The 25,075-nt window shown below is 36.1% G+C and overlaps 5 protein-coding genes across 17 annotated transcripts; 2 read left to right on the top strand and 3 right to left on the bottom strand.

The window, feature by feature from the left end:
- Positions 1–3,355: 3,355 nt before the first annotated feature.
- LOC109605377 (GATOR complex protein Iml1) lies at positions 3,356–12,503 on the bottom strand. Of its 9 annotated transcripts, none has more exons than XM_049968201.1 (20): positions 12,222–12,503; positions 12,028–12,168; positions 11,808–11,977; positions 10,961–11,755; positions 10,624–10,907; positions 10,373–10,569; positions 10,166–10,318; positions 9,475–9,621; positions 9,294–9,416; positions 8,670–8,687; positions 7,716–7,897; positions 7,433–7,659; positions 7,192–7,383; positions 6,941–7,142; positions 6,693–6,764; positions 5,653–5,726; positions 4,456–5,045; positions 4,245–4,405; positions 3,697–4,191; positions 3,356–3,641 (listed from the first exon to the last, which is right to left on the bottom strand). In XM_049968201.1, the coding sequence occupies exons 1-20, from the start codon at positions 12,265–12,267 to the stop codon at positions 3,435–3,437; spliced, it is 4,476 nt and encodes a 1,491-aa protein (XP_049824158.1). In that variant the 5' UTR covers positions 12,268–12,503; the 3' UTR covers positions 3,356–3,434. The 9 variants fall into 9 exon arrangements, with proteins under 9 accessions (XP_049824158.1, XP_049824162.1, XP_049824159.1 ...); XM_049968205.1 differs by lacking the exon at positions 5,653–5,726 and adding an exon at positions 5,413–5,459; XM_049968202.1 differs by having other exon boundaries at positions 6,953–7,142.
- Positions 12,504–12,947: 444 nt separating this feature from the next.
- On the top strand, positions 12,948–17,365 carry LOC109605378 (importin-13). The gene is made up of 13 exons (XM_020021949.2): positions 12,948–13,199; positions 13,259–13,426; positions 13,476–13,628; positions 13,684–13,802; positions 13,858–14,404; positions 14,457–15,089; positions 15,143–15,307; positions 15,361–15,678; positions 15,732–15,963; positions 16,018–16,170; positions 16,223–16,397; positions 16,451–16,551; positions 16,940–17,365. The coding sequence occupies exons 1-12, from the start codon at positions 13,047–13,049 to the stop codon at positions 16,542–16,544; spliced, it is 2,910 nt and encodes a 969-aa protein (XP_019877508.2). The 5' UTR covers positions 12,948–13,046; the 3' UTR covers positions 16,545–16,551; positions 16,940–17,365.
- Positions 16,545–18,100, bottom strand: LOC109605382 (pre-mRNA-splicing factor ISY1 homolog). The gene is made up of 5 exons (XM_020021953.2): positions 17,891–18,100; positions 17,812–17,834; positions 17,394–17,761; positions 16,928–17,077; positions 16,545–16,871 (listed from the first exon to the last, which is right to left on the bottom strand). Exons 1-5 carry the CDS (start codon positions 17,891–17,893, stop codon positions 16,606–16,608), a joined length of 810 nt encoding a protein of 269 aa, XP_019877512.2. The 5' UTR covers positions 17,894–18,100; the 3' UTR covers positions 16,545–16,605.
- A 218-nt stretch (positions 18,101–18,318) lies between these two features.
- LOC109605380 (uncharacterized) lies at positions 18,319–20,289 on the top strand. 5 transcript variants are annotated; one of them, XM_049967388.1, is made up of 6 exons: positions 18,319–18,447; positions 18,519–18,687; positions 18,747–19,075; positions 19,124–19,663; positions 19,994–20,021; positions 20,070–20,289. In XM_049967388.1, exons 1-6 carry the CDS (start codon positions 18,388–18,390, stop codon positions 20,153–20,155), a joined length of 1,212 nt encoding a protein of 403 aa, XP_049823345.1. In that variant the 5' UTR covers positions 18,319–18,387; the 3' UTR covers positions 20,156–20,289. The 5 variants fall into 5 exon arrangements, with proteins under 5 accessions (XP_049823345.1, XP_019877511.2, XP_049823344.1 ...); XM_020021952.2 differs by having other exon boundaries at positions 19,994–20,289; XM_049967387.1 differs by having other exon boundaries at positions 19,124–20,021; positions 20,073–20,289.
- An 87-nt stretch (positions 20,290–20,376) lies between these two features.
- Positions 20,377–23,990, bottom strand: LOC109605379 (uncharacterized). Its single transcript, XM_020021950.2, has 8 exons — positions 23,932–23,990; positions 23,629–23,809; positions 23,010–23,573; positions 22,458–22,744; positions 22,161–22,405; positions 21,643–21,847; positions 20,887–21,245; positions 20,377–20,737 (listed from the first exon to the last, which is right to left on the bottom strand). Exons 1-8 carry the CDS (start codon positions 23,988–23,990, stop codon positions 20,418–20,420), a joined length of 2,220 nt encoding a protein of 739 aa, XP_019877509.2. The 3' UTR covers positions 20,377–20,417.
- Between the last annotated feature and the right edge of the window lie 1,085 nt (positions 23,991–25,075).

Genomic DNA, 25,075 nt, shown 5'->3' with positions numbered 1-25,075 from the left:
TCACGTGACGGCCGCCGGCCGCTCCCATTGGCCGCTTACCCACACACATCGAACACATGAATAGAACTCGATAAAGCGGTGGCGTTCCTGGAACCGGGCCACCCTCACCGGGGGGTTGGTAGACCTCTATCCCGTGTAAATGGGGCAATCTATTATGGGTCAAGTGGATTTTGCATGGAGGCGTATTACGATGTTTTTTCAGATTTTAGCGACATCGTCAAAAATTGAAAAATGTGTTGGGCGCCAACTTCAACATAAAATTACTTAAAAATAATCACTTTTAAAGAATATATCGAAGTGATTATTTTAGTTTTATCATCATAATCAATAAAAATTATATAATATCAATAATAATTATATAATAAATAAATAATTTTTATATTAAATTATAATGAAAACGTTGGGCGCCAATCATCAAAATAAAATTACTTAAAAATAATCACTTTTTTAAAAATATTGATGTGATTTTATAGTTTTCCTATTAACAAATAAATAATTTTTTATGTTAAATTTTAAAATATTGGCCTACACTCTTATTATTAACAATTAAAAATTTACTTTACTATTTACTACTTACAAACGTTGGGCGCCAAATACATTTACTTTTGTAAAACAAATATAATTTTCAATGTTTTCTACAAAAATAAAACGTATATCTGAAACGTAACTTTTTACAAAATACATGAACAGACATATTACTATAATATATATACTGAATATTTTCACATATATTTTTTATAAATATCTTGTAGAAATAATAATATATGACATTAGAAAATTAAAATAGACATGTTTCATATGTTATGTCAAAATTAAAATTATTTTTTACTAAATAATAAGTAAGCTTGAGACAATTTAAAAATAAAAATTTACAAAAACAGAATATTTTACACCATCATAAAACATGTAAAACAGAAAAAAAATTAAAATTGGGGACTGTACAAGATCACGACGAAATATAAATACAATTCAATTGAAATAACAATTAATATAGAATCATATTATTTATGGATAGTATTTGTATTTACTTAAATTTCAATGAACTTGATTTTTAACATTATTTTAATTCTTTGCATGATTGTCATCATGATTCTACTTTCAATTATTTTATTATTTTTTTAAATTTATCTAGGTTTCACGTAAAAACGGCATCGATTGTCGTTTTATATTTTGTAATACTGAATTTTCGATCATTGGACATGGCCATTCAAATAATAATCAAACAAAAACACTATTCCAACAATGCACAGTATATACACATTCAATTTCACTTATAAGATATACACAGCACTATACGTCAGCTGTATAGCTACAGACAAACATGTCGGTGACGCAAACACATCCAAAAAATGTCTAAGGCGCACAGCACATTGCGCATGCATCAGTCTTGAGTATGTCAGTGACGCGAACCCATAAGATTTTCCCCTACCAAAAAAAGCCCAACGCAACCCTAGACGTCCAGAAAATTTATAAAAAAATCTAACTATTAAATTTCATAATTATATAATAATTATAAATCATCATATTTTATGTGTTACATGTTGATAACTGTTGGGCGCTAATAAAAATAACATTAATTTTAGACGTCCAATTTTAATATAAAAAATAAAATTTTAAATGAATATTTATAGATATATTGATATAATATTCCAAAATTGGGTATCAAATTTTATGTCAAAGATAGAGCTAAAATTTATGTTTACAAAATTCATGAATAAATATTGCCATGAAATAATATTTGTCATAAACAATTTAAATTTAAATAAATATATAAATAACATTCTTGTAAAACTATTATGAAACAACATCTTGGTTATAAATTTATTAAATTAGTACTTATTTATTTTACAATTATTCAAAATAAAATATTTATTTATAGATTTATAGATTTTTCGGCACAAGGTTATAAATTATTATTATTAAAGTTTTGTAAATTATATATTTTTTTAACGTTTGCCATAAGTTAATATTAAATGTTAGATATTTAGAATTATACATACCATTCATGAAACATAATAAATTTCAGTGAACTAACATTTATATCGTGATATATGGAAATTATTTTATGTTTTCCATTGTATTTATATTCAAGATTTGACATATTAATGAGTTTTCCAAGAAATTATGATTTATTTGTGTTCTTGTCGTGCAATGATCTCATATAAACTTTATATTATAAACTGAAGGGAAAGATCAATAGAACCTCAATTAGTTCAAGCCCGTGATTTATAATATGTTTATTGATTTACTGCAAATTGCATTGCTTCATTTTCACGGTTAATTTAATGTTAAATATTTATACCTATAAAATGTAACTAATTATATTATTTTTGTTATCTAAAATAGTCATTACCTAATGCATTTTTGAGTTTCAAAAAGTGTATGATGCACTTTAAGTAATTTTTCCAAGAAACCACTGATACAACTTTAATCTTTTATATAATTTGTCTATTTGTAATTCGATTAAATATGTTTTCTTTGTTATGAAAAGGATGACTTATATTTAATGTTTTCTGATGCAATGTTTTTTTTTGTAACAACGTTCTTTATATAATATGATATTTTTATCGAGTGGACATTTTGATGTAAAACTATCGTGGACCATCAATAATTCACGACGTTGAAATGGAGAAACGCATTTCATAACAATTTTTCCTAAATCATCGCATGCACTCCCAAAAAACGGATGTCGCAATCTTGCCATAAATTCGATTCACGTTTTACTAAATTTATACTATATAAATAAGTGCGTTGATCTTTCGAAATTTGCGAAATTGGGACATCATCTAATCGCGAGCGTAGTATTTGCGACAGCGCTCGCAAAACCGCTTCGCCGAACGTATAAAAGATCTTGTCGAGTGGTGGAAAATTAATTGCTAACATAATACCCGGCATGGTTTATGATATTGTGGCGAGTAACGAGGGACCTGAGAAAACACCTGCATTGTGCTCAGCAGATTTCTATTATGTGCGGTGTTGTTCTTGGTACTCCACACATAAATCCAATTTTGATGACCAGATTATAAACATTTATTATTAATAGCCAGTAAACGTATTATAATTATTTTATTGAACGCCGTAAATTAATTATGGGTCTCTTCTGTGTTATTCTTTTTAATGCTTTTATTTACTCTACGGTCATAAATACATAAAATGTTGAGAGCGTTGCAGTGTCACGTATTCGTACGTGGGCTGTTACGTGCAGTTTAATTCGCGGAACAATTCACGGGATTATTGCAATTTCCTATTCTTGCAATTACAAATTTTAAACGCACGTAACATTCAAGCTTTCTTGCCTTACAAAAGAAGTCCGCTCGAGTTAACTTCGATAAACGGTAACAATAAAACAGTGTGGTACTGGTAACACGTTTTATTAATAAAATAACTTGATATATGCGTCGCAAAATTGAAATGTACAATAATTAAAATCACAATTAAATAAAATCGGAGCCGGGATTCTTCACGTAGGCCGACTCCTTGGCCATCCAGGATTCCTCCCAGAACGCCTTCAATCTGCCCTCGGAGTTTGCGCAAAACTCCCTGAAATCCTTGAGCAGTTTCGTTTGGAAGTTGTTGTCAACGCCCTGGTTCGTCCTCCATCTTCTGCTCACCATGTGGTTCCATGACCACAGAAATCCCATCTACAACAAAATATTGTCAGTACATAAAACTAAGTGAAGTTTTCGAAAATGGCACCTTTCGGGAATTGTCATAATCATCCTTGTTCTTCCCGCTGACATGTCTGGTAATGTACGCCTCGTGCGGGCTGGGCACCACGTCCGCATGTACCGAGTATCTTCCACTACCTCGGCTCTTGGTCGCCGAATTGATGCGGTTCCTGGACTTTGGGGAGACAGTAGAAACCAACACGAATACGGTGCCCGTGGAGTGGATGTACTGGTGTTCCGTCGAACTCGTGGCTGTGTTGTTTGGAGGTTCCACCGTACATGAAATGAACCCAAATCGCTGGACAATCGCCTCTTGAAACAGAAACAAACGTTCGATGCTGGAGTCCAAACCGAATTCTTTAAACAGTGTCTCCCTGCTCTGCAAACACTTTATGTCAAGTGGGATAAATATCGGGCCTCGCAGCGGGTCCGATTTGTTTGAGTAGGGAAGTGCTAGGGGGTCGTGAGGGATTGGAATCATTTGTAGGCCGCAGCCTTGAGCTTTTCTGTGCCATCCAAACAACTGAAATATATAAAATATAGATACTGACACCAGTACTAATCGTTTAGTCTTACCAATTCGGCCACAATTGAACCAGAGGATGTCAACCACTCGATGACCAACTCATAAGCCTTGTCAGGCCTGAAGACTGTTTGGTAACGGGCATGTCCCCATTCGACTCTGTCACTTTTGCTTTGCACATCCGTCTCTAATCTCATCCTCTTGTACATCGGACCTGGGGACACAACGATGAACCTTCAAAAGCTTAACATACCGACAACTCACCATCAAGGTCACAATCCGAGTACTCAGCATCGATATTGTCGCACAAAAAGTGCGGCACTCCATGATCCCTCTCCGGAAACGAGCTGGGAACGTTAAGGGCGGTCGGCGAGGTGGTCAAACCCCAATTGAGTGCCGGTTTGATCTCCACCTCCATCCACTCGTTCTCGAAACTGGACAGGTCAATCCAGGCCACCGTGTCGTCCACCACGATGTAAAACAGGTAGAACCCGTAAACCGGATGTCGGTGTGGATCACCGGACGCGTGCCGTATCAACTGCTCACGATGCAAGGTGTGCAAAATCTGCATACCTTTGTCGTTGTTCGTGACGCCCTCCATGTTCGATATCAGCCAGTTGACGGCATCGGCGGTGGTGAACGTTAACGGGGGCAAATTTTGTTGTGAATAAACCGACAGACCGGTGACGGGGTGTTTCATGGCTTCGATTATGTCCGAGTTTGGGGAGTTCGGCTTTAGAATCGGAGCCGGTTGAAGGGATTCTTCGCCCGAGTTCTCGTGCTGGAGCGTCTCCGATACGGATGATACCATAGGGTCGATCGGAGGCTTGGTTCTGTCCACCTTGGATCCGGATCTGGACGTCAAGTTTTATGAGTCATGCTGTTTTATTAAGATTTAAACTAACATGCTTTTAAGTACTAAAAGAAATTTTGAATAAAACACGTCTAGAAGTATTTACATAACAGAAACAAATTTCAAGAATTTAGTAGCAAGCACAGGAATACTAATACCTTCACTTGAGTTAGTTTTTCGGTCATGAAAATTTTGTCAAACATTTTATTATTAAGCCAAACACCAAAATTAATAAATCAAGAGTAATTTAATCGTAACTATGCTCTTACCTAAACCGTTCACAATCAAATCGATATAATTAAAATACAAAATTTATACAAAAATATGTTTTTTAATTGACATAAATTACTAAAGAAAGTCAGAGTTACCTAAGTGAGGGTGCAATCGACCTCTCGAACGCTCGAGTAGTCGAGGTCTGAAAGCAAGCACTGTACGTTACGAATCAACTGAAAAAACGGCAGATTACTGTTAATTACTGGATGCACAATTTCGTATCTAAGTACATAACAAAAACTAGATACTAGACATGCCATAAATCCGCACTCCAAGCTCTGAAAATGGTTTTAAAAGAAAGGACAAGATACTCAAGAGAGAACAGTGGTTCAAACCTTGGTCGGGGACGGTCGCTCAATCTGTTGCTGCCCAGTCGCTCCCGGAACGGAGAATTAGAAGCGATGTTCTGCTGTGTGGGATAAAACCATGTTCACATGTTTACAGAATTCGTTCAGTATAATATACGAATAGTTCACAAACGAAAGGCTCCACAAAAGATACAAGATTATAAAAAACAGCTTTGACGTAAGGCTTGTGTCCCTAACTAATAAATCATAGTTAAATAATATACAGGGGGTTACTACAATCTTTATAATTTTTTTTCCACTTTTAAATGCTGTAAATGATTTGCATTTTTGCTTCACTGAATATTTTTAAAATTATTAAGCTTTTCATATTTTTTGCACAATTTGGAAGGAAAAAGGCACTCTAATTTGATAATTTCAGCCGTTTTTCAGATATTTTAAGTTTAATGCGTGAAGACAATTAAAGTAATTTCCAACACCTTATATAGTATTTAACCATGACCTCCAAGTTAAGTTTTAACCTGTATAATATTACGATTTTTGCAGCAGAGATTTTCACTTGTGAAGCATAAATCACATTCCGTAAAAATAAAAAGACTACTGAAGTTAACTACTGTTAGTCTAAAGTATTATTTACAAGTTTTAGTAGTTCTAAGTGATGTCTATAAACTTATGTGTAATTTTCAGAAGACCTAATTTGTTCCTTTGGTTCTCCCTTTATTTGAAAATTCACTTGGGACAAATAGAAGGGAAACCAAAGAAACAACCAAAAATAAAATTATCTGTAGTATGTAATCAAATGAAATATATAATTTCATTTGTAATTGTTCCTTATATTATCCAGTTCCCATCCCAACAAATTTTAAATTCGACGACCTTAAACTCAAAACTAAATATTAGTGTAGGAAACTAGTGTAGGAAAAAGCACTAAACAACATAAAACATGAATATTATAGTACCAAAGCGGTGCGTTGAACCTTTAAAACAGTAAAACCCGACTTTGGCGACGTTATGTTGATCAGTAGGTTTCCGAACTAATCGTCCCACAATAGATTTATAAAAATCTATACCTGAGAAAAATTGCTCATACTATTACGTCTCGGTTGGATCAACGGCGGGTTGTTTAATACGCTCAGAGACATCTACAACATGCAAAAATAAGCGACGTCATGCAAATAAATAAACAAATAAAATAAATTAATAGTTGGGCGGCACATCCAGAACGGTGTAAGCCGCGTTGGATTAATATAATTAATACAGGTAAAAATAGACGCAAATAAAAATCAATGGGAAAACGACAAAAAAGCCTTGCACAGACAATCTGACAAACCCTCGGTTTCTTTGAGACCATGGTGGTGCGTTTGATCTTGTTCACGGCCGTCTCTATGAACTTCAGTATGCCTTCGACCATCAACTGGTGATCCTGCGACGTTGGCAGTGAGTAGATATCACAGTGTGGAGCACCGTCGATTATTTTCTTGGTGGCGGTGTTGTTTAACGGCAGTAAATACACCCGGAATCTGTAAAAATTTGTTAGAACAATAAGCAGCGAAGAATTTCAACGCTTACCGCCAGTATTTTAAGGCTTCGACCAGCACGAATTCTGTGTCACCACCAGTACAAACGTAGTGGTCCAAATAGTTCCAATTATAGTGCTCTAGCTTCTCAGTCGTGAAGGTAGCAATCGATTCCTCGTACGTGTCGTGATGTGGGGCGTGGAATCTGTATCTGTATTGGTAATTAAAGCCCGGATACGGATGTCTGAAACCCAAAAGGTAATTGACATAATTGTGGTAATTTTCAACGGTACCTTGGCCTGTATCGCGTGACGGATATGGTATTGCCAGACAGCGAAATCTTATGAAACAGTCTACCAATAGAGAGAAAATATGATTCGTCCCCTTCCGTGGGGCTTTTCCTAATAACCGTTCCCCTGATGTTCGGATTTGGGGTGACAAAATTGTCAGTACTGTTGTTGGGCATCAGTATCAACTGAAAACCTTGAGCCAATCGTTGTGAGATCAACTCCTTAAAAACCTGCAACATTTACGAATGTAGCTGTTCATTTGTCGATTCATAAAACCAATACTGACTTCAGAGGTGGTCAGAGGTTTCTTATCTCTGGTTCGTTGTTGGGAAAAGTGTTCGTTGACACTGTCCGGAAGTAAACTGTATAGAGAGACGACGTAGTCAATGTTGAGAGCTCTTTTATCGGGGAAATAGTCCGTAGTGATCGGCAGACAAGCTGGTATCGTCAGGGATTTCCAATCGACTCCTAGACGAACCAAAATTTAACCAATTATTAAAATACATGTCAAAAAAAACCCAGAAACCATACATAGAATTTTCAAACATGTTCATTTTCCTATCCAAAATTTTCTTCTTTAATAATACAAGTAGTTAGTACATGAATTTTGACTAAAAGTAAATACAGTTGGTATGTTTCAAATTTTACCTTCATTGTCATCAATAATGCATAATTGATACCCAGATGAAAAAGCGAACTCTCCAAAGCAGATGTGGTTAGAAAGTTTAGTGTTATTGAAAATTCTATGCCGCACAAAACTAGATACTGGTCAACGCTAAGAGTCAATATCCTACACTAATGCAATTACAACAACAAGCACAAATTCTACATTCTACGACACAAAACTGTGTATGTGTGGGGTGAAATACCTCAAATTTACACAGTGATAAATGCAGTGTGTTACTAATGGGGTGTAAATTTGATTTATCTATCTGCGGTTCAGCATGGGAGTGTCGAAACCGGAAAATTCACATTTTTTGGTTGAAAAATTCCCTAAATAAAATTTTCACCGCTTCGGGCACTCCCGCGGCACCACCGTGTCAACTAGCTATCTAAAACTGATACACAAATGCTTACAAATAATACAGGACTACCTAAATGTATCACCCTAAAAACAAAGCAAATGCGATACCAAAAAAAATGAACTGAACATTTTCTCCGCAACAAGTCTAAAGTAGGTGTAAATTAACAATAATAAAAAATAGAGTAAAAAACTAAACAATATAAATATGGTTCAAACCTATGAGGACATCATTGACTGCGCGATTCCGTCGTAGAGATGGTACGAGTCCGCCCCAGGGCGCCATGGAACAGAAACGGGGGGTAAATTGCACACAACGTCGAACTCGGTTGCCTCGAACTTACTACAACCGTGTGCGCGAGCGAAGCTACTATACTTATATGGACTCGCCCCGCGGACACACAATTAAATTACCCGACATATGAAACAATGAAACATTCAATTATAAGCTTTGATAGATGAGTTTTACATGGTCGACGCGATTCTCCAACCTAAACCACAGTTACTCGGTTAATTGCACAGACCGGTTCCGATAGTTGTGGGGTTGAGTTTGGGTGTCGCGGCGAATGATGAGTGTCTGTGATTGTTACGAGATAACCCGCTGACGATTCATTTTTGATTAGTTTTTTTTAAAATAAATAAATAAATAAAATCCACTCAAAAATTTTGGTCAAGCACAATACAACTATGCCATCAAGTCCTGCCAAAAACAATATTAATAATATAAAATTTTGCCAAACAAATAAATGTGGGTGGGGCCGAAATATATCTCGTCTGTGTGATGTGATAAGTACAGGGTAAACCATTCACTGTAATATCTAACGGGAAGAAATCGTCTCGTACCTGTGGTCAGGGCCGGCGTCCATTCTTGCTCCCCGGTCGCGCCCCACAACAACGTCAGGCTTTTCGTCGAATTCTTTGGACCCGCGATGTTCTGCGTCGAGTAATTTGGCCGCTTTTTGCAGTCTAAATCAATACATAACGTTAATAATTAAAGTCAACGTTAATGGGCGTAGGTACGTACATTCCTGAAGTGCAGTGGTTGCACAGAACGATTGACAATTGGCGGACGTCACGTTCTTGTCCGTTTTCTCGTTATCGCTTTGCATGTGCTCAGCCTGGGCCGGAACGGCCTGGTAGTGATGCTGCTGAATCAGAACTCCGGTCGGTCCTACAAAACAAAATATTAAAAATATTCCAAGTATTCTCCTGTAAAAATACAATATTCTCTTTTAATTCATAATGTGCATGTGCATTTTTTTTATAAAATTGTTACTAGAGTTAAAATTAATAAATCAATTGATTAATTCCAATAAACGTGAAGTTATACCCGAACAAATATAAATACTCAATAGTCACAAAAGCCTTAATCTTTACGTGGAAAAAGTTTACTAAAATTAAATTGTAATTATCTATTTCAAGTTTTGAAGTTTAATTTAGAGAGTCTGTACCTTTTCAGAAGAAACATTAGAAAAACATTTTATTTAAATATTCTTCGGACCTAATAACACCTGATCGCAAATTTTGACCATCTATTTTTAAAAAATTTTTAAATTTTCAAATTAACTTTTATAATAATAAAAGATTTTTCTTATTTTCCTCAAAAAGCTGATAATTAGAAACCGGCATTAATGCTTTTGCAGTCCTAAACAAAAACAATAATTTGGTCTTAAATTGTGAATTAAATCTAATTGTAACATGTTACTGTGACAAACCTTTTGGGAAAATGTGAGTCCATCTACGTCTATTCGAGGTCAGTTTAATCGTAACGTGAGACGGATCGAACGGGTTGATTAACGCCCTCGATTCCAACGGTGGTGAGCCCTCCGACCCGACGACCATCCTTACTCTAGGCGACAGTTCTTTCTCTGCAAAGGACCACAATTATTATAAGTATAATACAATTTATATGAGAAAGTTACCATCTGCGTGAGGTGAGATAACAGGAGCTGTCGCAGCGGGTGGGATAGCGATCGGTTCAGATCTCGCGTTAGAATCTATCCTGTGTTGTATGTCTGGATCAGACATCTTCCTTCTTTGGCCTTTATTCAATTCCTGGGAGTCCAAAAGGCTCCCAGAACTTCGTTTGTACCTTGGCGGCGGCCTCGTGTGTATATTACTGTAAAAAAAAAACGGGTTACTCTATGATTTTCCCCCCAAAAGATATATTTACCTGGCCTCATGATTGTGATGAACTCCAGGCAACTGAAAGATCATAGCGTCATAAGCGTCGTAGTCAAAAAACGAGTTGTGTATGTAATCGTCCTCTGGCACCAATTTTGTTTTGGGGGAGGAGCATTTTTTATTCTCATTAGCTGGCAAAGGAGGAGGAAGTTTAATTCTGGGTATGAAACTGGAATAAGCAATTTTCTTGTTGGTTGAATAAAAAGACAAGTTGATCCAATGAGGCATTGAATAATCATCTGGCACGTTTAAGTGAGTGTCTTTATTATGAAACTGCAATAAAAAAATTTAAGGCAAGTTGCTTAACTTTATATAATCAAGCTTACTTTCAGCAGAGGAACAGCATGCAGTGGTTGTTCCCCCACACAAACCAAGTCACTACCAACACCATTGTCTATGATCCTCTGTTTTGTTATATTAGTTAGTTCCCTGTCCACCTCAAAGACACCAACACCAGGTGTCACAACCACGCTCAATTGCCCTGTCCTGTCAAAGCTCCTGTCCAAGTAATGCTTCTCAAAAACATTCAAAGACATATTGAGAACTTCCAGAAAGTTACCCTGTGCTGCAGTACTGTTGGTTGCTGCAGGAATTGTCTGATCTGGTCTGGAGTGGTACTCTAGTACAGTCTTGAGATACTGGGAGAAGATTTTCCTCAACTGCACCAGAATCCCACTCCAGTCATCAAATCTCTCATTTTGTACAGCCACCCTGTAGAAATCCTCATAGTATCTGCCCTTGTAGTCTTTCTGTAGGCACTCCCTCATGTGTTCAGGGAACTCCTCCAAGCTTGTAGCCTCGTAAAACGTCCGCGAAAATAGGACAATTGTGACTTCATGGTTGCTGCCGTTTTTCTTCCATTTCATGAACAAATCACTTAGGAAACCATTTACAGCTTTTTCAAAATACAAATCTCCATAAATATCAAAATCCCACATCTCTGAGGACATTTGTAAAAACAGATATACCATGGAGGTGGAGGATCTGAATACAACTTTTGTGTCATCTGTTATAACACCACAGGCAACTCTGTCACCTTGTGCCCACATTTCATACACTTGGCATCTTACAGCTCCCCCACAAAACTCTAATTTCTTATTCATGTACACACAAGAATTGATCTATGGGATTTTATTATTAAAAATTGGCAAATAAAAAACAAATTATACTTACCAAACTGTTTTTGAGCCTCCACATTTCAGATCTGCCCATGTACTGATCTTTAAACGTTAGTTCTATTGAGTCTAGGGCTACATCACTGGGATTTACTAGTCTTACAATCACATTTTTGAATATTTGCAACCCAAATGCATTTGCAATACTATGTTCCACACTTATTGTTTCTATAATAATATAACTTTTAAGATCAGTCAGTTTAAGTTACACGATTTACCTTTCAATTGTTGGGATTCATCATTTTTAATTTGTAAAAGGAGTCTGGGATAATCCTCAGCCTCACATTCATGGTATATTTCGACAATGTCTCCCTGTTTTGCTTCTGGATATTCTTTTGGGTTGATTATAAGGTCTTCATCTATTTAAATAGGTGCTTAATTTTGTGCCTAATTGACAATATAATTAACTTACCGCTAAATGTTTTTTGGTGTACAACAAGACGAAATGACTTCATCATCTCGAATTCGACTGGTTAACAAAAGGACAAAGTTAAAAGACTTGCATTGAAAATCAATTGATAATGGGATTGACTTAGACAAATATTTACATTGTTTGTTTATCACAGCAAGTGGGTCAACATAATTACACGAATGAGAACATAAATGTGGGCAGTGAAAACATAATTTTATTCTGTGAGTTTATTAAAATCAATCTAAAAACATAACTGTTTCAAAACCAGCTGATACAAGTCACTTTGACAGTTGACATTTTGGTAATAGAAAATAAGAATGGAACGATACATAGAAACTGACGAAAATTCGTTGTACTAATAAATATTTTGTAAAAATTCATTAAATAATTTTTTAATTTGGCTATAAAACACTACCATATTATAATCAGTGCTTTATAATTAAGAAAAGTGACTAATTTAAATGAATATATAAATTTAATTTTCCCGCCATACTTTTTCCACATTGTTTACATTATTTACATCGAGTCAACCGAGGTAAATTCTATTATATATATTAATTTTCTTTACTTATTATTTACTGAACGTATATGAAACCAAATACTTCCATTATTTATTAATAATAAATCCTTAAAATAGAAATCATTAATTTTAAAAATAATAGGGATTTTAAAATTTTATAACCAATGGGAATTCTATATGTTGTCTTGCCGATCACCTGTGTTTCTAAAATGTAGAGGGAAAGTGTCAACAGAGTTACTATGAGATTTTACTGAGAAGTAACTTAAATAAACGAAATTTTGTGTATAAATTGTGCAGTTTTCACAATGGAGTACACCACTGAAAATTTAGAAAAGGCTGTAACGTTATTTTATCGAAGCGAAGCTTGCCAACAGGCGGAGGCTCATCAATGGCTCACTGAGGCCCAAAATTCCACACAAGCTTGGAGCTTCGTATGGGAATTGCTCGATCCACAAAAAGTACGTTAAAACAATTGAAAACTATTCGATGTTAAACCATACTATTCATTCATTTACAGAGTTCAGAAGTGCAGTTTTTTGCTGCCACCACACTCCAGATAAAATTGATGAAGCATTGGAATGAAGTTCCAAAGGACTACTACGAATTTTTAAGGAAGAAAATTTTAGATGCTATAATAAGCTATGCTATGGGTCCAAAACTTGTTCTAAATCGTTTATGTATAGCTGTAAGTTCTCCTTTTTTACAGTAACAAGATTTTACATGTATCTTTTTAGTTGTCTGCATTTATTATTCACACTGTTCCTGATTATTGGCCAAATGCATTTGAGGAATTAGTGGCTAGTTTTCAACCCCATCATTTGCCAACAATAGATCCAGAAAGGGTGATATGGATTTTATTGGAGATTTTGACTGTGATACCAGAGGAGGTAAAACAAATCAAAATTCCACAATTCAAATATTTAATAATAATACGTTTTCCAGTTTCAAAGCACAACTTTGGCTGTATCCCAAAGAAACAATGTTCGTGTTGTGTTGCAAGATGTGTCAAAAGACATTTTAAAAGTTGTGGAAATGTGTCTAATGCCAATCCCCAATTCAGGGTAACACTTTCTTAATTCATCCATTTAGAGATTTACAAGACAATTACAATTTTAGCTTTGATATTTCCAATGTGACAACATATTTAAATGCTGCAAGATGCGCTTCTGCCTGGATTCAATTAGGTGGTTTAACCATAGAGGATTGTGGGAATGTGATAAATCTGTTGGTTGACTTGACTTGTTATGTGTATTGGAACAACCCAGACCCAGATAATTTGTCCCCTGAGGAGGTTGAACTTACAGAGGTGACTGTCGAGGCATTAAATGCAATCATGCAGCATCCTTACACATTCAAATACAAGAATCATGTTACAAAATTTGGGGCAAATATGTTGTACAAGTTTCAAAGAATTCTAGACACTGAAAGGAACAAGCCAGATGGTAACAAGGATGTTGTTTCAAATTTGTATGGTTCCATTATTGCCACAGCAGATCATCATTCTAAAATACTCATAGATAATTTGAAGTCATCCAATCAAGAGCAACAGAAGATCAGTTTTGACTTCTTTGACTCAATACTGAAATGCACAAATCTTCCTGGGTTCTACCCAATTGATGAGTCCTGTAGCACATATACGTTTGCGTTCTGGTATACCCTGCAGGTATTAAAGTAAGTAGATTAATTGAATTCGAGTTATATGTTGTTACTTTTAGGACGATATTCTTGCGTTAAGAACGGCGGAATGCGCACAACTCCTGCTGATGATAAAACCTTATTATCGCAGTCTGGTGTGTGTCATGTTAAGAAAAGCAATGTTTCCCCTAGTGGAGGACGAAAATTGGACTTCCGACGACAAGGAGGTGTTCCGTTGTTACCGGCAGGATATTGCGGACACACTTATGTATTGCTTCAACGTTTTGAACATCGAAATGCTTGACATCCTCCACACAAAGCTGCTGGAAGCGCTGCGAAAGGAGAACGCGTGCGCAATAGATCAGCCCATTCAATGGAACGAGGTGGAAACGTGTTTGCACGCTTTCAGCGCCGTGGCCGAGAGCGTGGAGAACGAGAATCTGTATCTACCCAAACTGATGGCCATCATTAAAGACATTCCATTCAACGAAATGCCAACCAAATTACTCGCTACAGCTCTCGAGACGGTCGGTGCTTATTCCGAGTGGCTTCCGGACCATCCGGAGATGCTTCAGAACGTCTTTCCGCTTGTCATCTCGTCCCTGGGGAATCCGGCGGTCGCCACAAGTTCCACGATGGCCCTCAAGGACATCACCCACAACTGCCAGCAGTATTTGGTGCCGTACGCCGATCACATCCTGCTGTCGGCGCAAGTAAGATTTGTAGGTCTCAATTTCGTGTGTTTTTTTAACGCGTTACATTTTAGAGCGCTCTCATAGGCGGGCAGCTGCGGTTGGCTGAGAACAAGCGGATAATGGCGAGTATTGGCCGTACCCTGAGCATGTTGCCCCTAGACAGGATTATGGAGTATTTGAACATAATTCTGGCGCCGTCTTTCGAGGAGATGCAGAAGCTTCTCACCGTCACCCCAGTAATTAAATTGTATAGGTTTTTGGTATTTAAATTAACTAAATAAGTTTCCAGTCATTGAGCGTCGCAAATTCAATCTGCACGCGATTGCGTCTAATTGGTGCGTTGTTCAGCTCGCTGCACATAGAAAGCAACAGTAAAGTGGAGCAGCCAATTTTGCTGATCATGCAGAAAACGATGCCGTTGTTCAGAGGCATCGGCGAAAAGTATTACGGCAAAAGCGACGTCATGGAAGAGCTGTGCTCAGTTTTGAAGTACTCTCTAACCACGTTGAGAGAAGACTGCAAACCCATAATCAACGATATATTGCAAATGATTGTGTTTACGTACCGTCAATTTCCCAATCCCCACGTCATTCATGTTTCAAAATTGGTAAGGTTTAGGTAATTCCCCCGACGATGCGTTTGAACCTGACTGTTTTTCAGCTGATAATTTTGTTTAATAAAGATGAAGAGTTTAAAAGCTCAAACGAACAATTGTTACATGAAATTGTTAACAGATCGCTTCAGCTGTGCGCCGACTTGAATGAAAATAATTTGTTGTCCGAAAAGTCGGATGTGTTTGACGAATTTTTCTCGATGCTTGCCTCCCTGTGTAAAAAGACCCCCCAATTGATGTTCAATAGTAGCATTGATACTTCCGCTCTCTTTCAATGTGGTAAGTTGTAGTTAAATTAAGTCACATTTGTAGCTATTAATAATGATTTTTTAGCAATTTTGTGTTTGTCAATGCCGGAAATCCACTCTCTGAAGGCTGTTGGTTGCTTCTTAGTCCAATATATTAGTCAGAGTAGGGAAACGGCTCAAGTCAATGTTATACAAACGTACGGCGAGACTTTAGTGATTAAGCTTATTTTAACTTTAGGTGAGTGACATACTTAATAAATAATTACCATCACTTATACAATTTGATGCAGGTACCAGTGCTGTTAGGACAGCTGTTGATATTTACAGCGAGATTTTCCTCGCTTTGAATAAGAAGTTCTGTGATAATTTGACAAGGTGGTTGTCCACTTCACTGGCACAAGACGGTTTCCCCACGCCTAAAATAAACGCTCAACAAAAGGAGACGTTTATGAAATCATTGCTGAGGTAATTAATTGAAATTTCATAATTAATGAGTCTAAAAATTGTTTGTTCCTCAGGGAAAAATCGAGCAAAAGGAAAATATGTGATTTAGTATTGGAGTTTATGTTAATAAGTAAAGGAGTATTAAAGCATGATCCAACTCTACCATGATTACAAGGTAATTACACTTAAACTGTTTATTTAAATACAAAATTTCAATTCACAATAATTGTTAATTATCCTCATGTGCCCCATATTTTTCCAGTAACTCCTGCTTCCTTCTCCTCAGCAAAGCCTGTTCAACTTCCTGCTGCGTTGGCACCGGAACGTGAGCAACGAATCTTTGTTGCGAACCATCTATCACCTCCTTCTCTTCCTCGTCATCGGACTCCTCAACCGCATATATGTTCTCTTCCTCCTCCTCTTCCTCGTCCGAAGAATTCTTATTTAACCTAGTCTGCTTTTTCTCCTTCCACTCTGCTATTTTTTGTTGAATTGCTGGAAAATTGTGAATTTAAATTATTAAATAAAATGTGGAATATTTTGATTATTACATAATTTTTCAGATTTCATTTCTATTGGAATGAGGATCCCGTCGTCGTCATCCATGTAGCCATAATAGTCAGCGTCAATGTCTTTCATAAGTTCAGCTCTAGTTTTCCGCGGGGGCGGCGGCGGCTCTTGCTCGAACAATTCGCGGACCCCTGCAGCAAATAGCATTTTATTCCGACAATACTCTAAAACTTCTCTGTCTCATGTGATCATGTGTTACCAATTTTAATAATTTTTAATTTAAGTTTGATAACTTATTCCATCCATTGAAGTATAGTGAGTTATTGATTTCGAAAATTCTTACAATATGACAATATTGTGCTTACATTTATCCTGGTGTAAATATAGTTATTTGTATCTTGCATCAAAAGTACTGAATCTGTTTCCTAGGATTGTTTTGTAATTTTCTTTTAAATAAATATAATACTATTTCTCCTACAGTGTGTCTTTTTACTTTACTCTACTTACCAGGGAGTTCTTTGGCTGCCCCAAAATATTTGTAGCCCCTATTCCCTGGAACCTCTTTTCCTTCATGATCCAACATTCTGGGCCCAACCCTCTGATAATCTGGCCCTCCGAGCTCTTTTATCTGATCTTCCCAATGCCTTTTTTCCCTCAACAACTTGTTAATTTCATCGTTCAAATCGCGTATGCGGAATTCGCCGAGCCCAGCATTTTGGATCTGTGCAACTTTCTTGGCTATCTCTCGGATAATCTGCATCCTCCACTTTTCGCATGCATAGAGACTTTTGCATTCTGATGCTAAGTACGGACGGCGTTTTTTATGTCTTTCGGTCTCTCCCAATTGGGCGGCACGCCAACGGGCCAATGTGGTCCTAGAATTAAACAGTTAGTGACTTATATTGATGGTTGTTGGTTTACTTACATTGCCTTTTCTGCATTTCTCGCCTAAAAATATACAATAATTTTAAATAATATAATATAAATATATGATATAAACTTACCATTGTTGAACTTTATTTGTTATTTAGTCTTAAAATGGTACAAATTTTCAATCAAGTTTTCTTGTTCTTGTTGCAATCGATAAAACAAATATTAGGATTAATTTAAATTAAAATTTAATACACTATGTATGATAAAATTAACTGAAATAAATCACTTGAACGTTTAAAATACGAATAGAAGTAAAAAACCCATACGAATCAACAACACAACCTATACAACATAACCTCACAAAATATGTTTATTTGAAGAAGAAGAGCGTTTAAATTTGTAACAATATTTAAATAATTATTTAATATTTAATAATAATTAAATTTGTGAAATCTGTTTATTTTTATAGTATTTGTATTGTACGAATTATAATTGAATTTTTAATTATTATAATAAAAAATAATTAATGATTAATTTATTTGCGATGTTCATTTTTTTTCGAAATGTCACATTTTATTATGAGTGACTTGTTACGTGCAATGAATCGAAATTGTTAAATCCTTTTATAATGGAAGACGAGGAAAGCAAAATCGATGAATATCTAAATTTAATTACAACTAATATAAACGTACGTATTTAAAATTAATTTATTATTTACGTAATTTCTTGTTAATGAAGATGTCTAACAATTACTTTCAGAACAAAATTTACAATGAAACATTTGTAAAACAAATGTGGTCTTTCATAAACCTTCTTATAAACGAGTTAAGAATGTCTCGAGCGACAATTAATGAACAAAAGGCCAGTTTAAATATACTGGTAAAAAGCGAAGGATTCTCTATGAATACTCGTTATGTCGAACTTAAAAGTAAGCCACCATTAAAAAAAACCAAATATTCAGATGCATAAATTAACATTTTCCTTCAGATTTATATGATAAGCTTCTGGAGGATCACAAAGCCTTAACCAAGAGCGCAGAGACCAATGAATTGAAATACGAGAGTACCTTGTCAGAACAAAAAAAAAGTTTGGAGGCAAAAATTATGTCTTTGAAAAATGAACTGGAAGTCGTCAAGATCCATTACTCCAATCAAATAGAATTGCTGGAGGCAAAGCACGCTCTCATCATGGATGAATTCACTGTAAGTCAGAAAAGGCAAATAATTGATATAAAAAACAAGCTGCAACATGTCGAAAATGTTAAGCGTGATCTACAAATTGAAAATAGGCAGCTAAAGGACAAACTCCTGAATTTCGTAAGTATTTTGTTGTGCAATTAAAATAAATAATTATATATTGTTCAGAAGGAACCAAAGGATCCCCCAGCCTTTAACTTTGATGAAAGCTCAAATGAAATGGCTCAACCTGCATTGGTACAAAACCAATTATTGCTGAATGATTATGGCAGACACAAATTGATGGCAAAACCTGCAACTGCGACTAACCAATCCAGTGTACACAATTTTGGAGACATCTCGAATGCAAATCTAAATTCTGCAGATCCTAGAGTGCATAATTTTAAAGAAGTAGTGGTAAATCCGGCAATCGAGCCTAAACAGTCAACGGTAGATAATTTTAGAAAGCCTATTGAAGTAGGGAATTCTGCTTTCATGCCACAACAATTTGCGTTGAATAATGATTTAAAGAACCCAAAACCAATTATTAAACCTACAATCGAAACAAGAAAATCCATGACGAATGTGGATGTTAACTCAAACATGACTGCAAATCACGAAACAAAAGATTATGAGGGCTCAAATCTTGATGCAAATTTCGATTTCGATTTACTTGAATTTGACGATCAGGATGATTTTGCATTACTAAACAAATTTAAGGACATGGAGGTAAGAAATAATAAACCTATCTTGCAGTTGTCTGATACGTTTAAAACCACAAGTAATGCGGAACCTGTTGTGACCAACGACGGTCAAAACAATACTGTTAAATCGAAAACGAACAAACCTACGATGTTTAAGAGTTATGGGAAACGATATAGGAATGTTCGACCTTCTAAGCCTACTTTGGAATCGTCGGTTGTCCAGGATATTGTATATAATCCACAACTTATTCAGAATAACATGGTTCAATCTAAAAAGAAAGAACCTTCGAAGCCTACTTCGTATCCCTTGAATTCTGCAAATAATGCACAACTTATTCAGAGCAACAATTTTCAGAATAAGAAGATGCAGTCCAAAAATAATGGTAAGAAACGGTCTTTGAATGTTCCACCGTTAAAAGCTGTATCATCAGCAGGGGTAGGCACCAAAAGCAAGAAGAAGAAATTATTTGATCCTGATAATTTAGATTATTTGGATGATTTGGAACGAAGCGATTAAGATTGTTTAAAACTATAATTTGTATTGTATAATTTATCTTGTACTTTTTATAGTATAGGTATTATTGTATCTATTGTCTACATATTTTTTCTTAAGCATAAATATGCTTAAATGTTATTATAATAAAACCACTTTAAAAGTATTTTAATATTATAGTGTATTATTGGTATTTTGATATCAGTTAATCTGTTTTTACTTTAACAACTCTAGAGCATTTTTTTTTTCATAAGTCCAAAAAATGATCCAGATTAATTAATTAAAATTAATCTGATTTTTTTACGTCATTTAGATTTCTGGAGTACTTATTATAATTGGGATTTCTCTTGATCACGTAATGAAAGTACAACATTTCGGCAACGAAAACTAGAAAACTGATAAAGTAGCCGATGAGAAGGGCTACGATTGCCCCGAAGAATTTTTTCATGCTCATTATCGCCTTGGTCGAAACGTTTTCCTTTTGTCGATCGGCATTCAATACACTTTGCATCACGTCATCCAACCACTTTTTAATGAGCCCCGCTTCTAAGACGCGTCGTATTAATTCGTCGACCCTCGGCTTTATTGGCGAATTCTTCTGCAAACCTAAAAATTACTTGAATAGATCACGTGGTAATTGTGTGTTTAATCAAGGACATTATCTCCTTGCGTGGTAAAAATTGGTGCGCGCCCAAGAGGAAATAATATCGTAGAATGTAAATATCCCGGAAATAGATGGGACCGGGTTTGCTTACCTATCGAAACTGGCATATTGATTATGCAATCGGTCATGATGTGCAGATTGCGATCCTCGCTCGCGATATCCCTCGCCTCCTGAGTGTTATTCGTCGTCGAATTGGTCCTGTTCATCTGGAAGCGAAGCTGTCTCTTCACTATTGCCTCCTTCAGGAAATAAGTGTTTTCGTAAAAGGCGAACGACGCCTCGGCCACTCGATCCACCGCCTCGCTCGAGTCATTAACAATCGTGAACTTTTCGGCGATCGCCTTGCTAGCCGGATCCAGGGCCGATTTGAAGAACTCACGATTTATCTCGCCCCAGCCTCCGTATGTCAACTTACTATCCACCAGCTCCTCCACCGTATCGATTGTTACTCTTCGCAAATAAAATTTATGAATTATTATAATTTATTCACAATTAAAATGGTTCAGCCGGATTATTAATGTTAAGTATTCATTCACTGGGTAAAATTGCCTAATTTAAACAATTAAAAATTCATGCAATCCAAAAATAACGAAGTCGAACGGCGATAATGAAACCCTTTTAAAGTCTCAGAATCACCAATCGACGCCTTAATGGCACTCGTCGCAGCAAATGCAAACGATTTGATTGCCGACTAAAAGAAAACTAATTTCACTTCAGCAACCCTGTATTTCCGAATAAAATTAGCGAGGGGCACGATAATGGACTGGCCTTTGCATTATTCAACCAGATACATTTTTTATTACTTCTAACTGTTACTTATAAAGGGGTGATGACTTTAAATAATTACCTCGGCTGCGGTCTGGCTAAAATGGCAGTTAAACTAGCCCTGTATGCAACAACCAACAGAAGGCAGTACAACCAGTACCATCCAGTCAACATCCTCAATGACCATCCAGTTGGCAGTTTAGGCAAAGAAACCAGCAACAACATGCTGTATGTGTACAACATACTGTTGAACGGCTCACTGAACTGATACAAACCAACTGCTTCCCCTGAAAAATTTTATTACACAGATTCACCCTCGTACAACGCGGTTTGGAAAACCATTTTCCTGTCCACAATGGGTGTGCACACATGAATAACAGGACTGTTCGATTCTCAGACGTACAATAGTGACGTAAATATAAAAGCATTGTAGCTTTCAGGTCAAGCCAAGGGGTTGTACCAATTCACTGAACACTTCAAATAACTCTAGAGGTCCCGGTTTGATTTAGTGAATAGCCTTTGTCGAAAATAGAAAATGATGCGAATCATATTCCGCCACTGTGTTACGTTTTTTCAAGTCCCAACTGAAATGCGAGTTACCTTCTACAGTTGTAGCCGCATACTGCTCCTTCATAATGGCGTATTTCGTGTCAGAATTGCATTTCTTGTCCGTCGGCAAGATTGACAGCGAAATAATTTGTTTCTTCTTGCCGTAAACCGGATTAACCCTCGCCCGTTTGTTGCCCTCCTCGAGTGCGGTGATGTGTTCGTGGAACCTGGCCAGAACATAGAAAACCAGTCCGCACACAATCAGACAAACCACCACGGACGCCCACATTATGCCCCTGTAATAAAACAACAACAAATAATGTGTTTCATTAATAATACATAACTCACTTGAAAGGCATAATGAGCGTCTTCCAGGAGTTATCACTCAACGATTCCGGAGTCAGGAACGTAAGACATTCGGTGTTGTAAGGCACGCTCAGGTCCATTAAATCAAGCAAATAGGGCGTATAATACAAATCTCCCAGGGCGACGTCAGCATAAGAATTAATCATTTCACCAATTAGGCCTGTATACTTTCTGCCGATCTGTTTCCTGCCCCACAACTCCTCGTCGGCGTGGCGTGGCTCGTAGATCTTCGAGCGGAAGTTCATTTTATTCGATACTGTGTTTAGGATCTGGAAATTGTCCAACTCTTGTATGATCTGTAAATTGCAGCTGGCCCACTCCATTTCAACATATCGATTCTGGAGTCTAGATTTTAAAGGAACTGAATTTTTTACAAGCAATTTCACTCATTTGAAACAAGTCTTTAATAGATTAGTTAAATAAAATAAAAAATTAAGGAAAGACTCGAATGAAATTGCTTATGGAACAACATCCTTCAGTTTCATCATGATCATCATCATCACCATAATAGAGTAGGGCAACTGAATAAATTACCTCGACTTCGGCTCCAGTAAATACAGTTTCGTTCTCGCCCATTTGAGCTCGGACTGAATCTTTGGGTATATTTTCATTTTTAGCAGTACCCGGTAGATGAGCGAAGGCGGCTACATTCAAGGTTTGATTTCTTAAATCTGCGGTCTTGTCTCTGAATAAATCAACACCTTTACGGAAGCGGTTTTGTGTCCAGATATCTAATCTTCTTGGAATCAATATGGAACCGATTGGTGAAGGAAACGGTACCGTTGTTATCTCATACCAAGGGGACTTCTTTTTATCGTTGGTTTGTCCTACGTATGTCTTTATAAAAATAACATTGATTATCCTCTTCCACAAATAATGAAGGTCATTTACGAACAAACGGTTGTCAAACAACATAACGTACTTGGATCTTGTTGCCAAAACTCTATATCTGTCTCCAAATCTCAACAATCTGGATACTTGCAACCCATTACTTATTAGAATAATATACAATTGGCAGCCTTCATGCTTGGCCAACAACAGAGAATCTTTGGTTTCTTCACTTGGTGCAAGAAGATCTTCATTCTCTTCCACATTTATCTTTAAACAAAACCATTTTGTACTGTTTTTAAAGTAGTTTATATTCAAGTTATACCATGATAAAAGAGATAAAGATTCCGAACCTCCTAAACCAAGATTTAACGAATATCTCTTGATTAATAGGATCTGAAACAACAGCAACGCAACTGCTAGTGTGCAAAAACTTGATCATGACCTCTTCAATCAGCAATTTAAAGGAATCCTCGTTGTCCAAGGATGAAACGGTGTTTTCCAGACTGGAAATCCGAGTAATAAAAATTAAAGGATAGAAGGGCCACAAACAAAGGAGAATAATGATGATGAACGTCCCGTTTTGTTTAACCCCCATTTTTTGTGCCTTTGCAATTCCGATACTTACGTGGTCTGGCCTCCAGTGGCCAGGATATTTACAGACAACAGGAGTGCGGGCAAATACATTTCGATTAAAACTGGCTACTAGTAGAGGTAGAAAAGTTCGTCCGGTATTACATTTTATATGTAAATTGAACATTAATATTAAAAAGCTCGTTTAGTTTTAGTCGAAGAGCGAAAAGGCCAAATGCAATAGTAATAGGTCAATTAATCCAGATCGGCCAGGGAAAAAGGTTAAAGAGGCAAAAGTCAAAGACGTGCACGGATTGTTAATTAAATTTTCCATGCATTTTTTAAGGGCTCTAATTGCTATTTATATCGCGGAAAAATCAGTTGGAAATTGTATTTAGTACAGTGAAAATTGCCTCGGCTTATTTCGTTTACTCCTCATTAAAACGGTTTTTTTCCTTAAATCATTCAATTACTGCTTCTTAAATTCGCGCGTTCAAACACGTTTTTCCGTCTGGTAATTTCGCTAACTCGCATCTAATTGATCATAGTTCCACGATTCCTGGAATGGATTATCGCAAATTGATTCCCATTATTCGCCAATCAAAACCAGACTGATTTATCTTTCAATTAAGCCGAACAAATTTAAAACTTTCTTAATATCCGATTTAACGCCGAGTTCCATTACGTATCCAATGTTCAATTTGTGTTTATTCACTTTTTAAATGTTGTGAAATAAAATGTTTACTAAATCATTGGAAAACATAAAAATAACTTGAACATTAGAGTGAATTGTATTTAATAACCTGTTATTTTTCATATTGTCTACTGAAATTTAATAATTTGTAATACTAAAATATTCTTACAATGTTTCTCAAACTTTCTTTTAATTTTATTAATATTATCATGGTTTTATGTATGTCTTGTAACATTTTCTCTCCGAAAGACTGTAAATTAACGTCACAAAAATATAATAAATTTTGTACCAAACCGGAACTGGCTGGCGAATTTATATTTGAAACATTTTTCCAAGTTTCGGGTTGTAATATTACTGAATTAGGCAATAAGTTGTTCAAAGGTTATTATCTATCATCAGTTGATCTATCCAATAACAACATATCAATTGTCCGCTCTTATACTTTTACAAATTTGTCAATTGTAACTATAGTTTTAAGAAATAATAAAATTGGGATACTAGAAAT

Source organism: Aethina tumida, chromosome 5 (genome assembly GCF_024364675.1).
Source record: "Aethina tumida isolate Nest 87 chromosome 5, icAetTumi1.1, whole genome shotgun sequence".
Classification (NCBI taxonomy): Eukaryota; Metazoa; Arthropoda; class Insecta; order Coleoptera; family Nitidulidae; genus Aethina; species Aethina tumida.
Note: the sequence above shows the minus strand (reverse complement) of the source record. Positions and strands in the feature narration are given on the sequence as shown.

Coding starts and splice junctions, on each gene's coding strand:
- LOC109605377 (XM_049968201.1), bottom strand. CDS start 12,267: ATGATGAAGTCATTTCGTCTTGTTGTACACCAAAAAACATTTAGCG. Junction 7,384..7,432: donor GTCACGCGATACAGGCCAAG/GTACCGTTGAAA, acceptor TTTGGGTTTCAG/ACATCCGTATCCGGGCTTTA. Junction 5,727..6,692: donor GTATGAGCAATTTTTCTCAG/GTATAGATTTTT, acceptor TATCCCACACAG/CAGAACATCGCTTCTAATTC.
- LOC109605378 (XM_020021949.2), top strand. CDS start 13,047: ATGGAGTACACCACTGAAAATTTAGAAAAGGCTGTAACGTTATTTTAT. Junction 13,803..13,857: donor ATGCCAATCCCCAATTCAGG/GTAACACTTTCT, acceptor TTACAATTTTAG/CTTTGATATTTCCAATGTGA. Junction 14,405..14,456: donor CGTTCTGGTATACCCTGCAG/GTATTAAAGTAA, acceptor TGTTACTTTTAG/GACGATATTCTTGCGTTAAG.
- LOC109605382 (XM_020021953.2), bottom strand. Junction 17,078..17,393: donor GGCAGCCAAAGAACTCCCTG/GTAAGTAGAGTA, acceptor TATTTGCTGCAG/GGGTCCGCGAATTGTTCGAG. Junction 16,872..16,927: donor AATGAAATCTGAAAAATTAT/GTAATAATCAAA, acceptor ACAATTTTCCAG/CAATTCAACAAAAAATAGCA.
- LOC109605380 (XM_020021951.2), top strand. CDS start 18,388: ATGGAAGACGAGGAAAGCAAAATCGATGAATATCTAAATTTAATTACA. Junction 18,448..18,518: donor TAATTACAACTAATATAAAC/GTACGTATTTAA, acceptor AATTACTTTCAG/AACAAAATTTACAATGAAAC. Junction 18,688..18,746: donor TCGTTATGTCGAACTTAAAA/GTAAGCCACCAT, acceptor ATTTTCCTTCAG/ATTTATATGATAAGCTTCTG.
- LOC109605379 (XM_020021950.2), bottom strand. CDS start 23,990: ATGTATTTGCCCGCACTCCTGTTGTCTGTAAATATCCTGGCCACTGGA. Junction 23,810..23,931: donor GCCACTGGAGGCCAGACCAC/GTAAGTATCGGA, acceptor TCGGATTTCCAG/TCTGGAAAACACCGTTTCAT. Junction 20,738..20,886: donor CAATATGCCAGTTTCGATAG/GTAAGCAAACCC, acceptor AGTAATTTTTAG/GTTTGCAGAAGAATTCGCCA.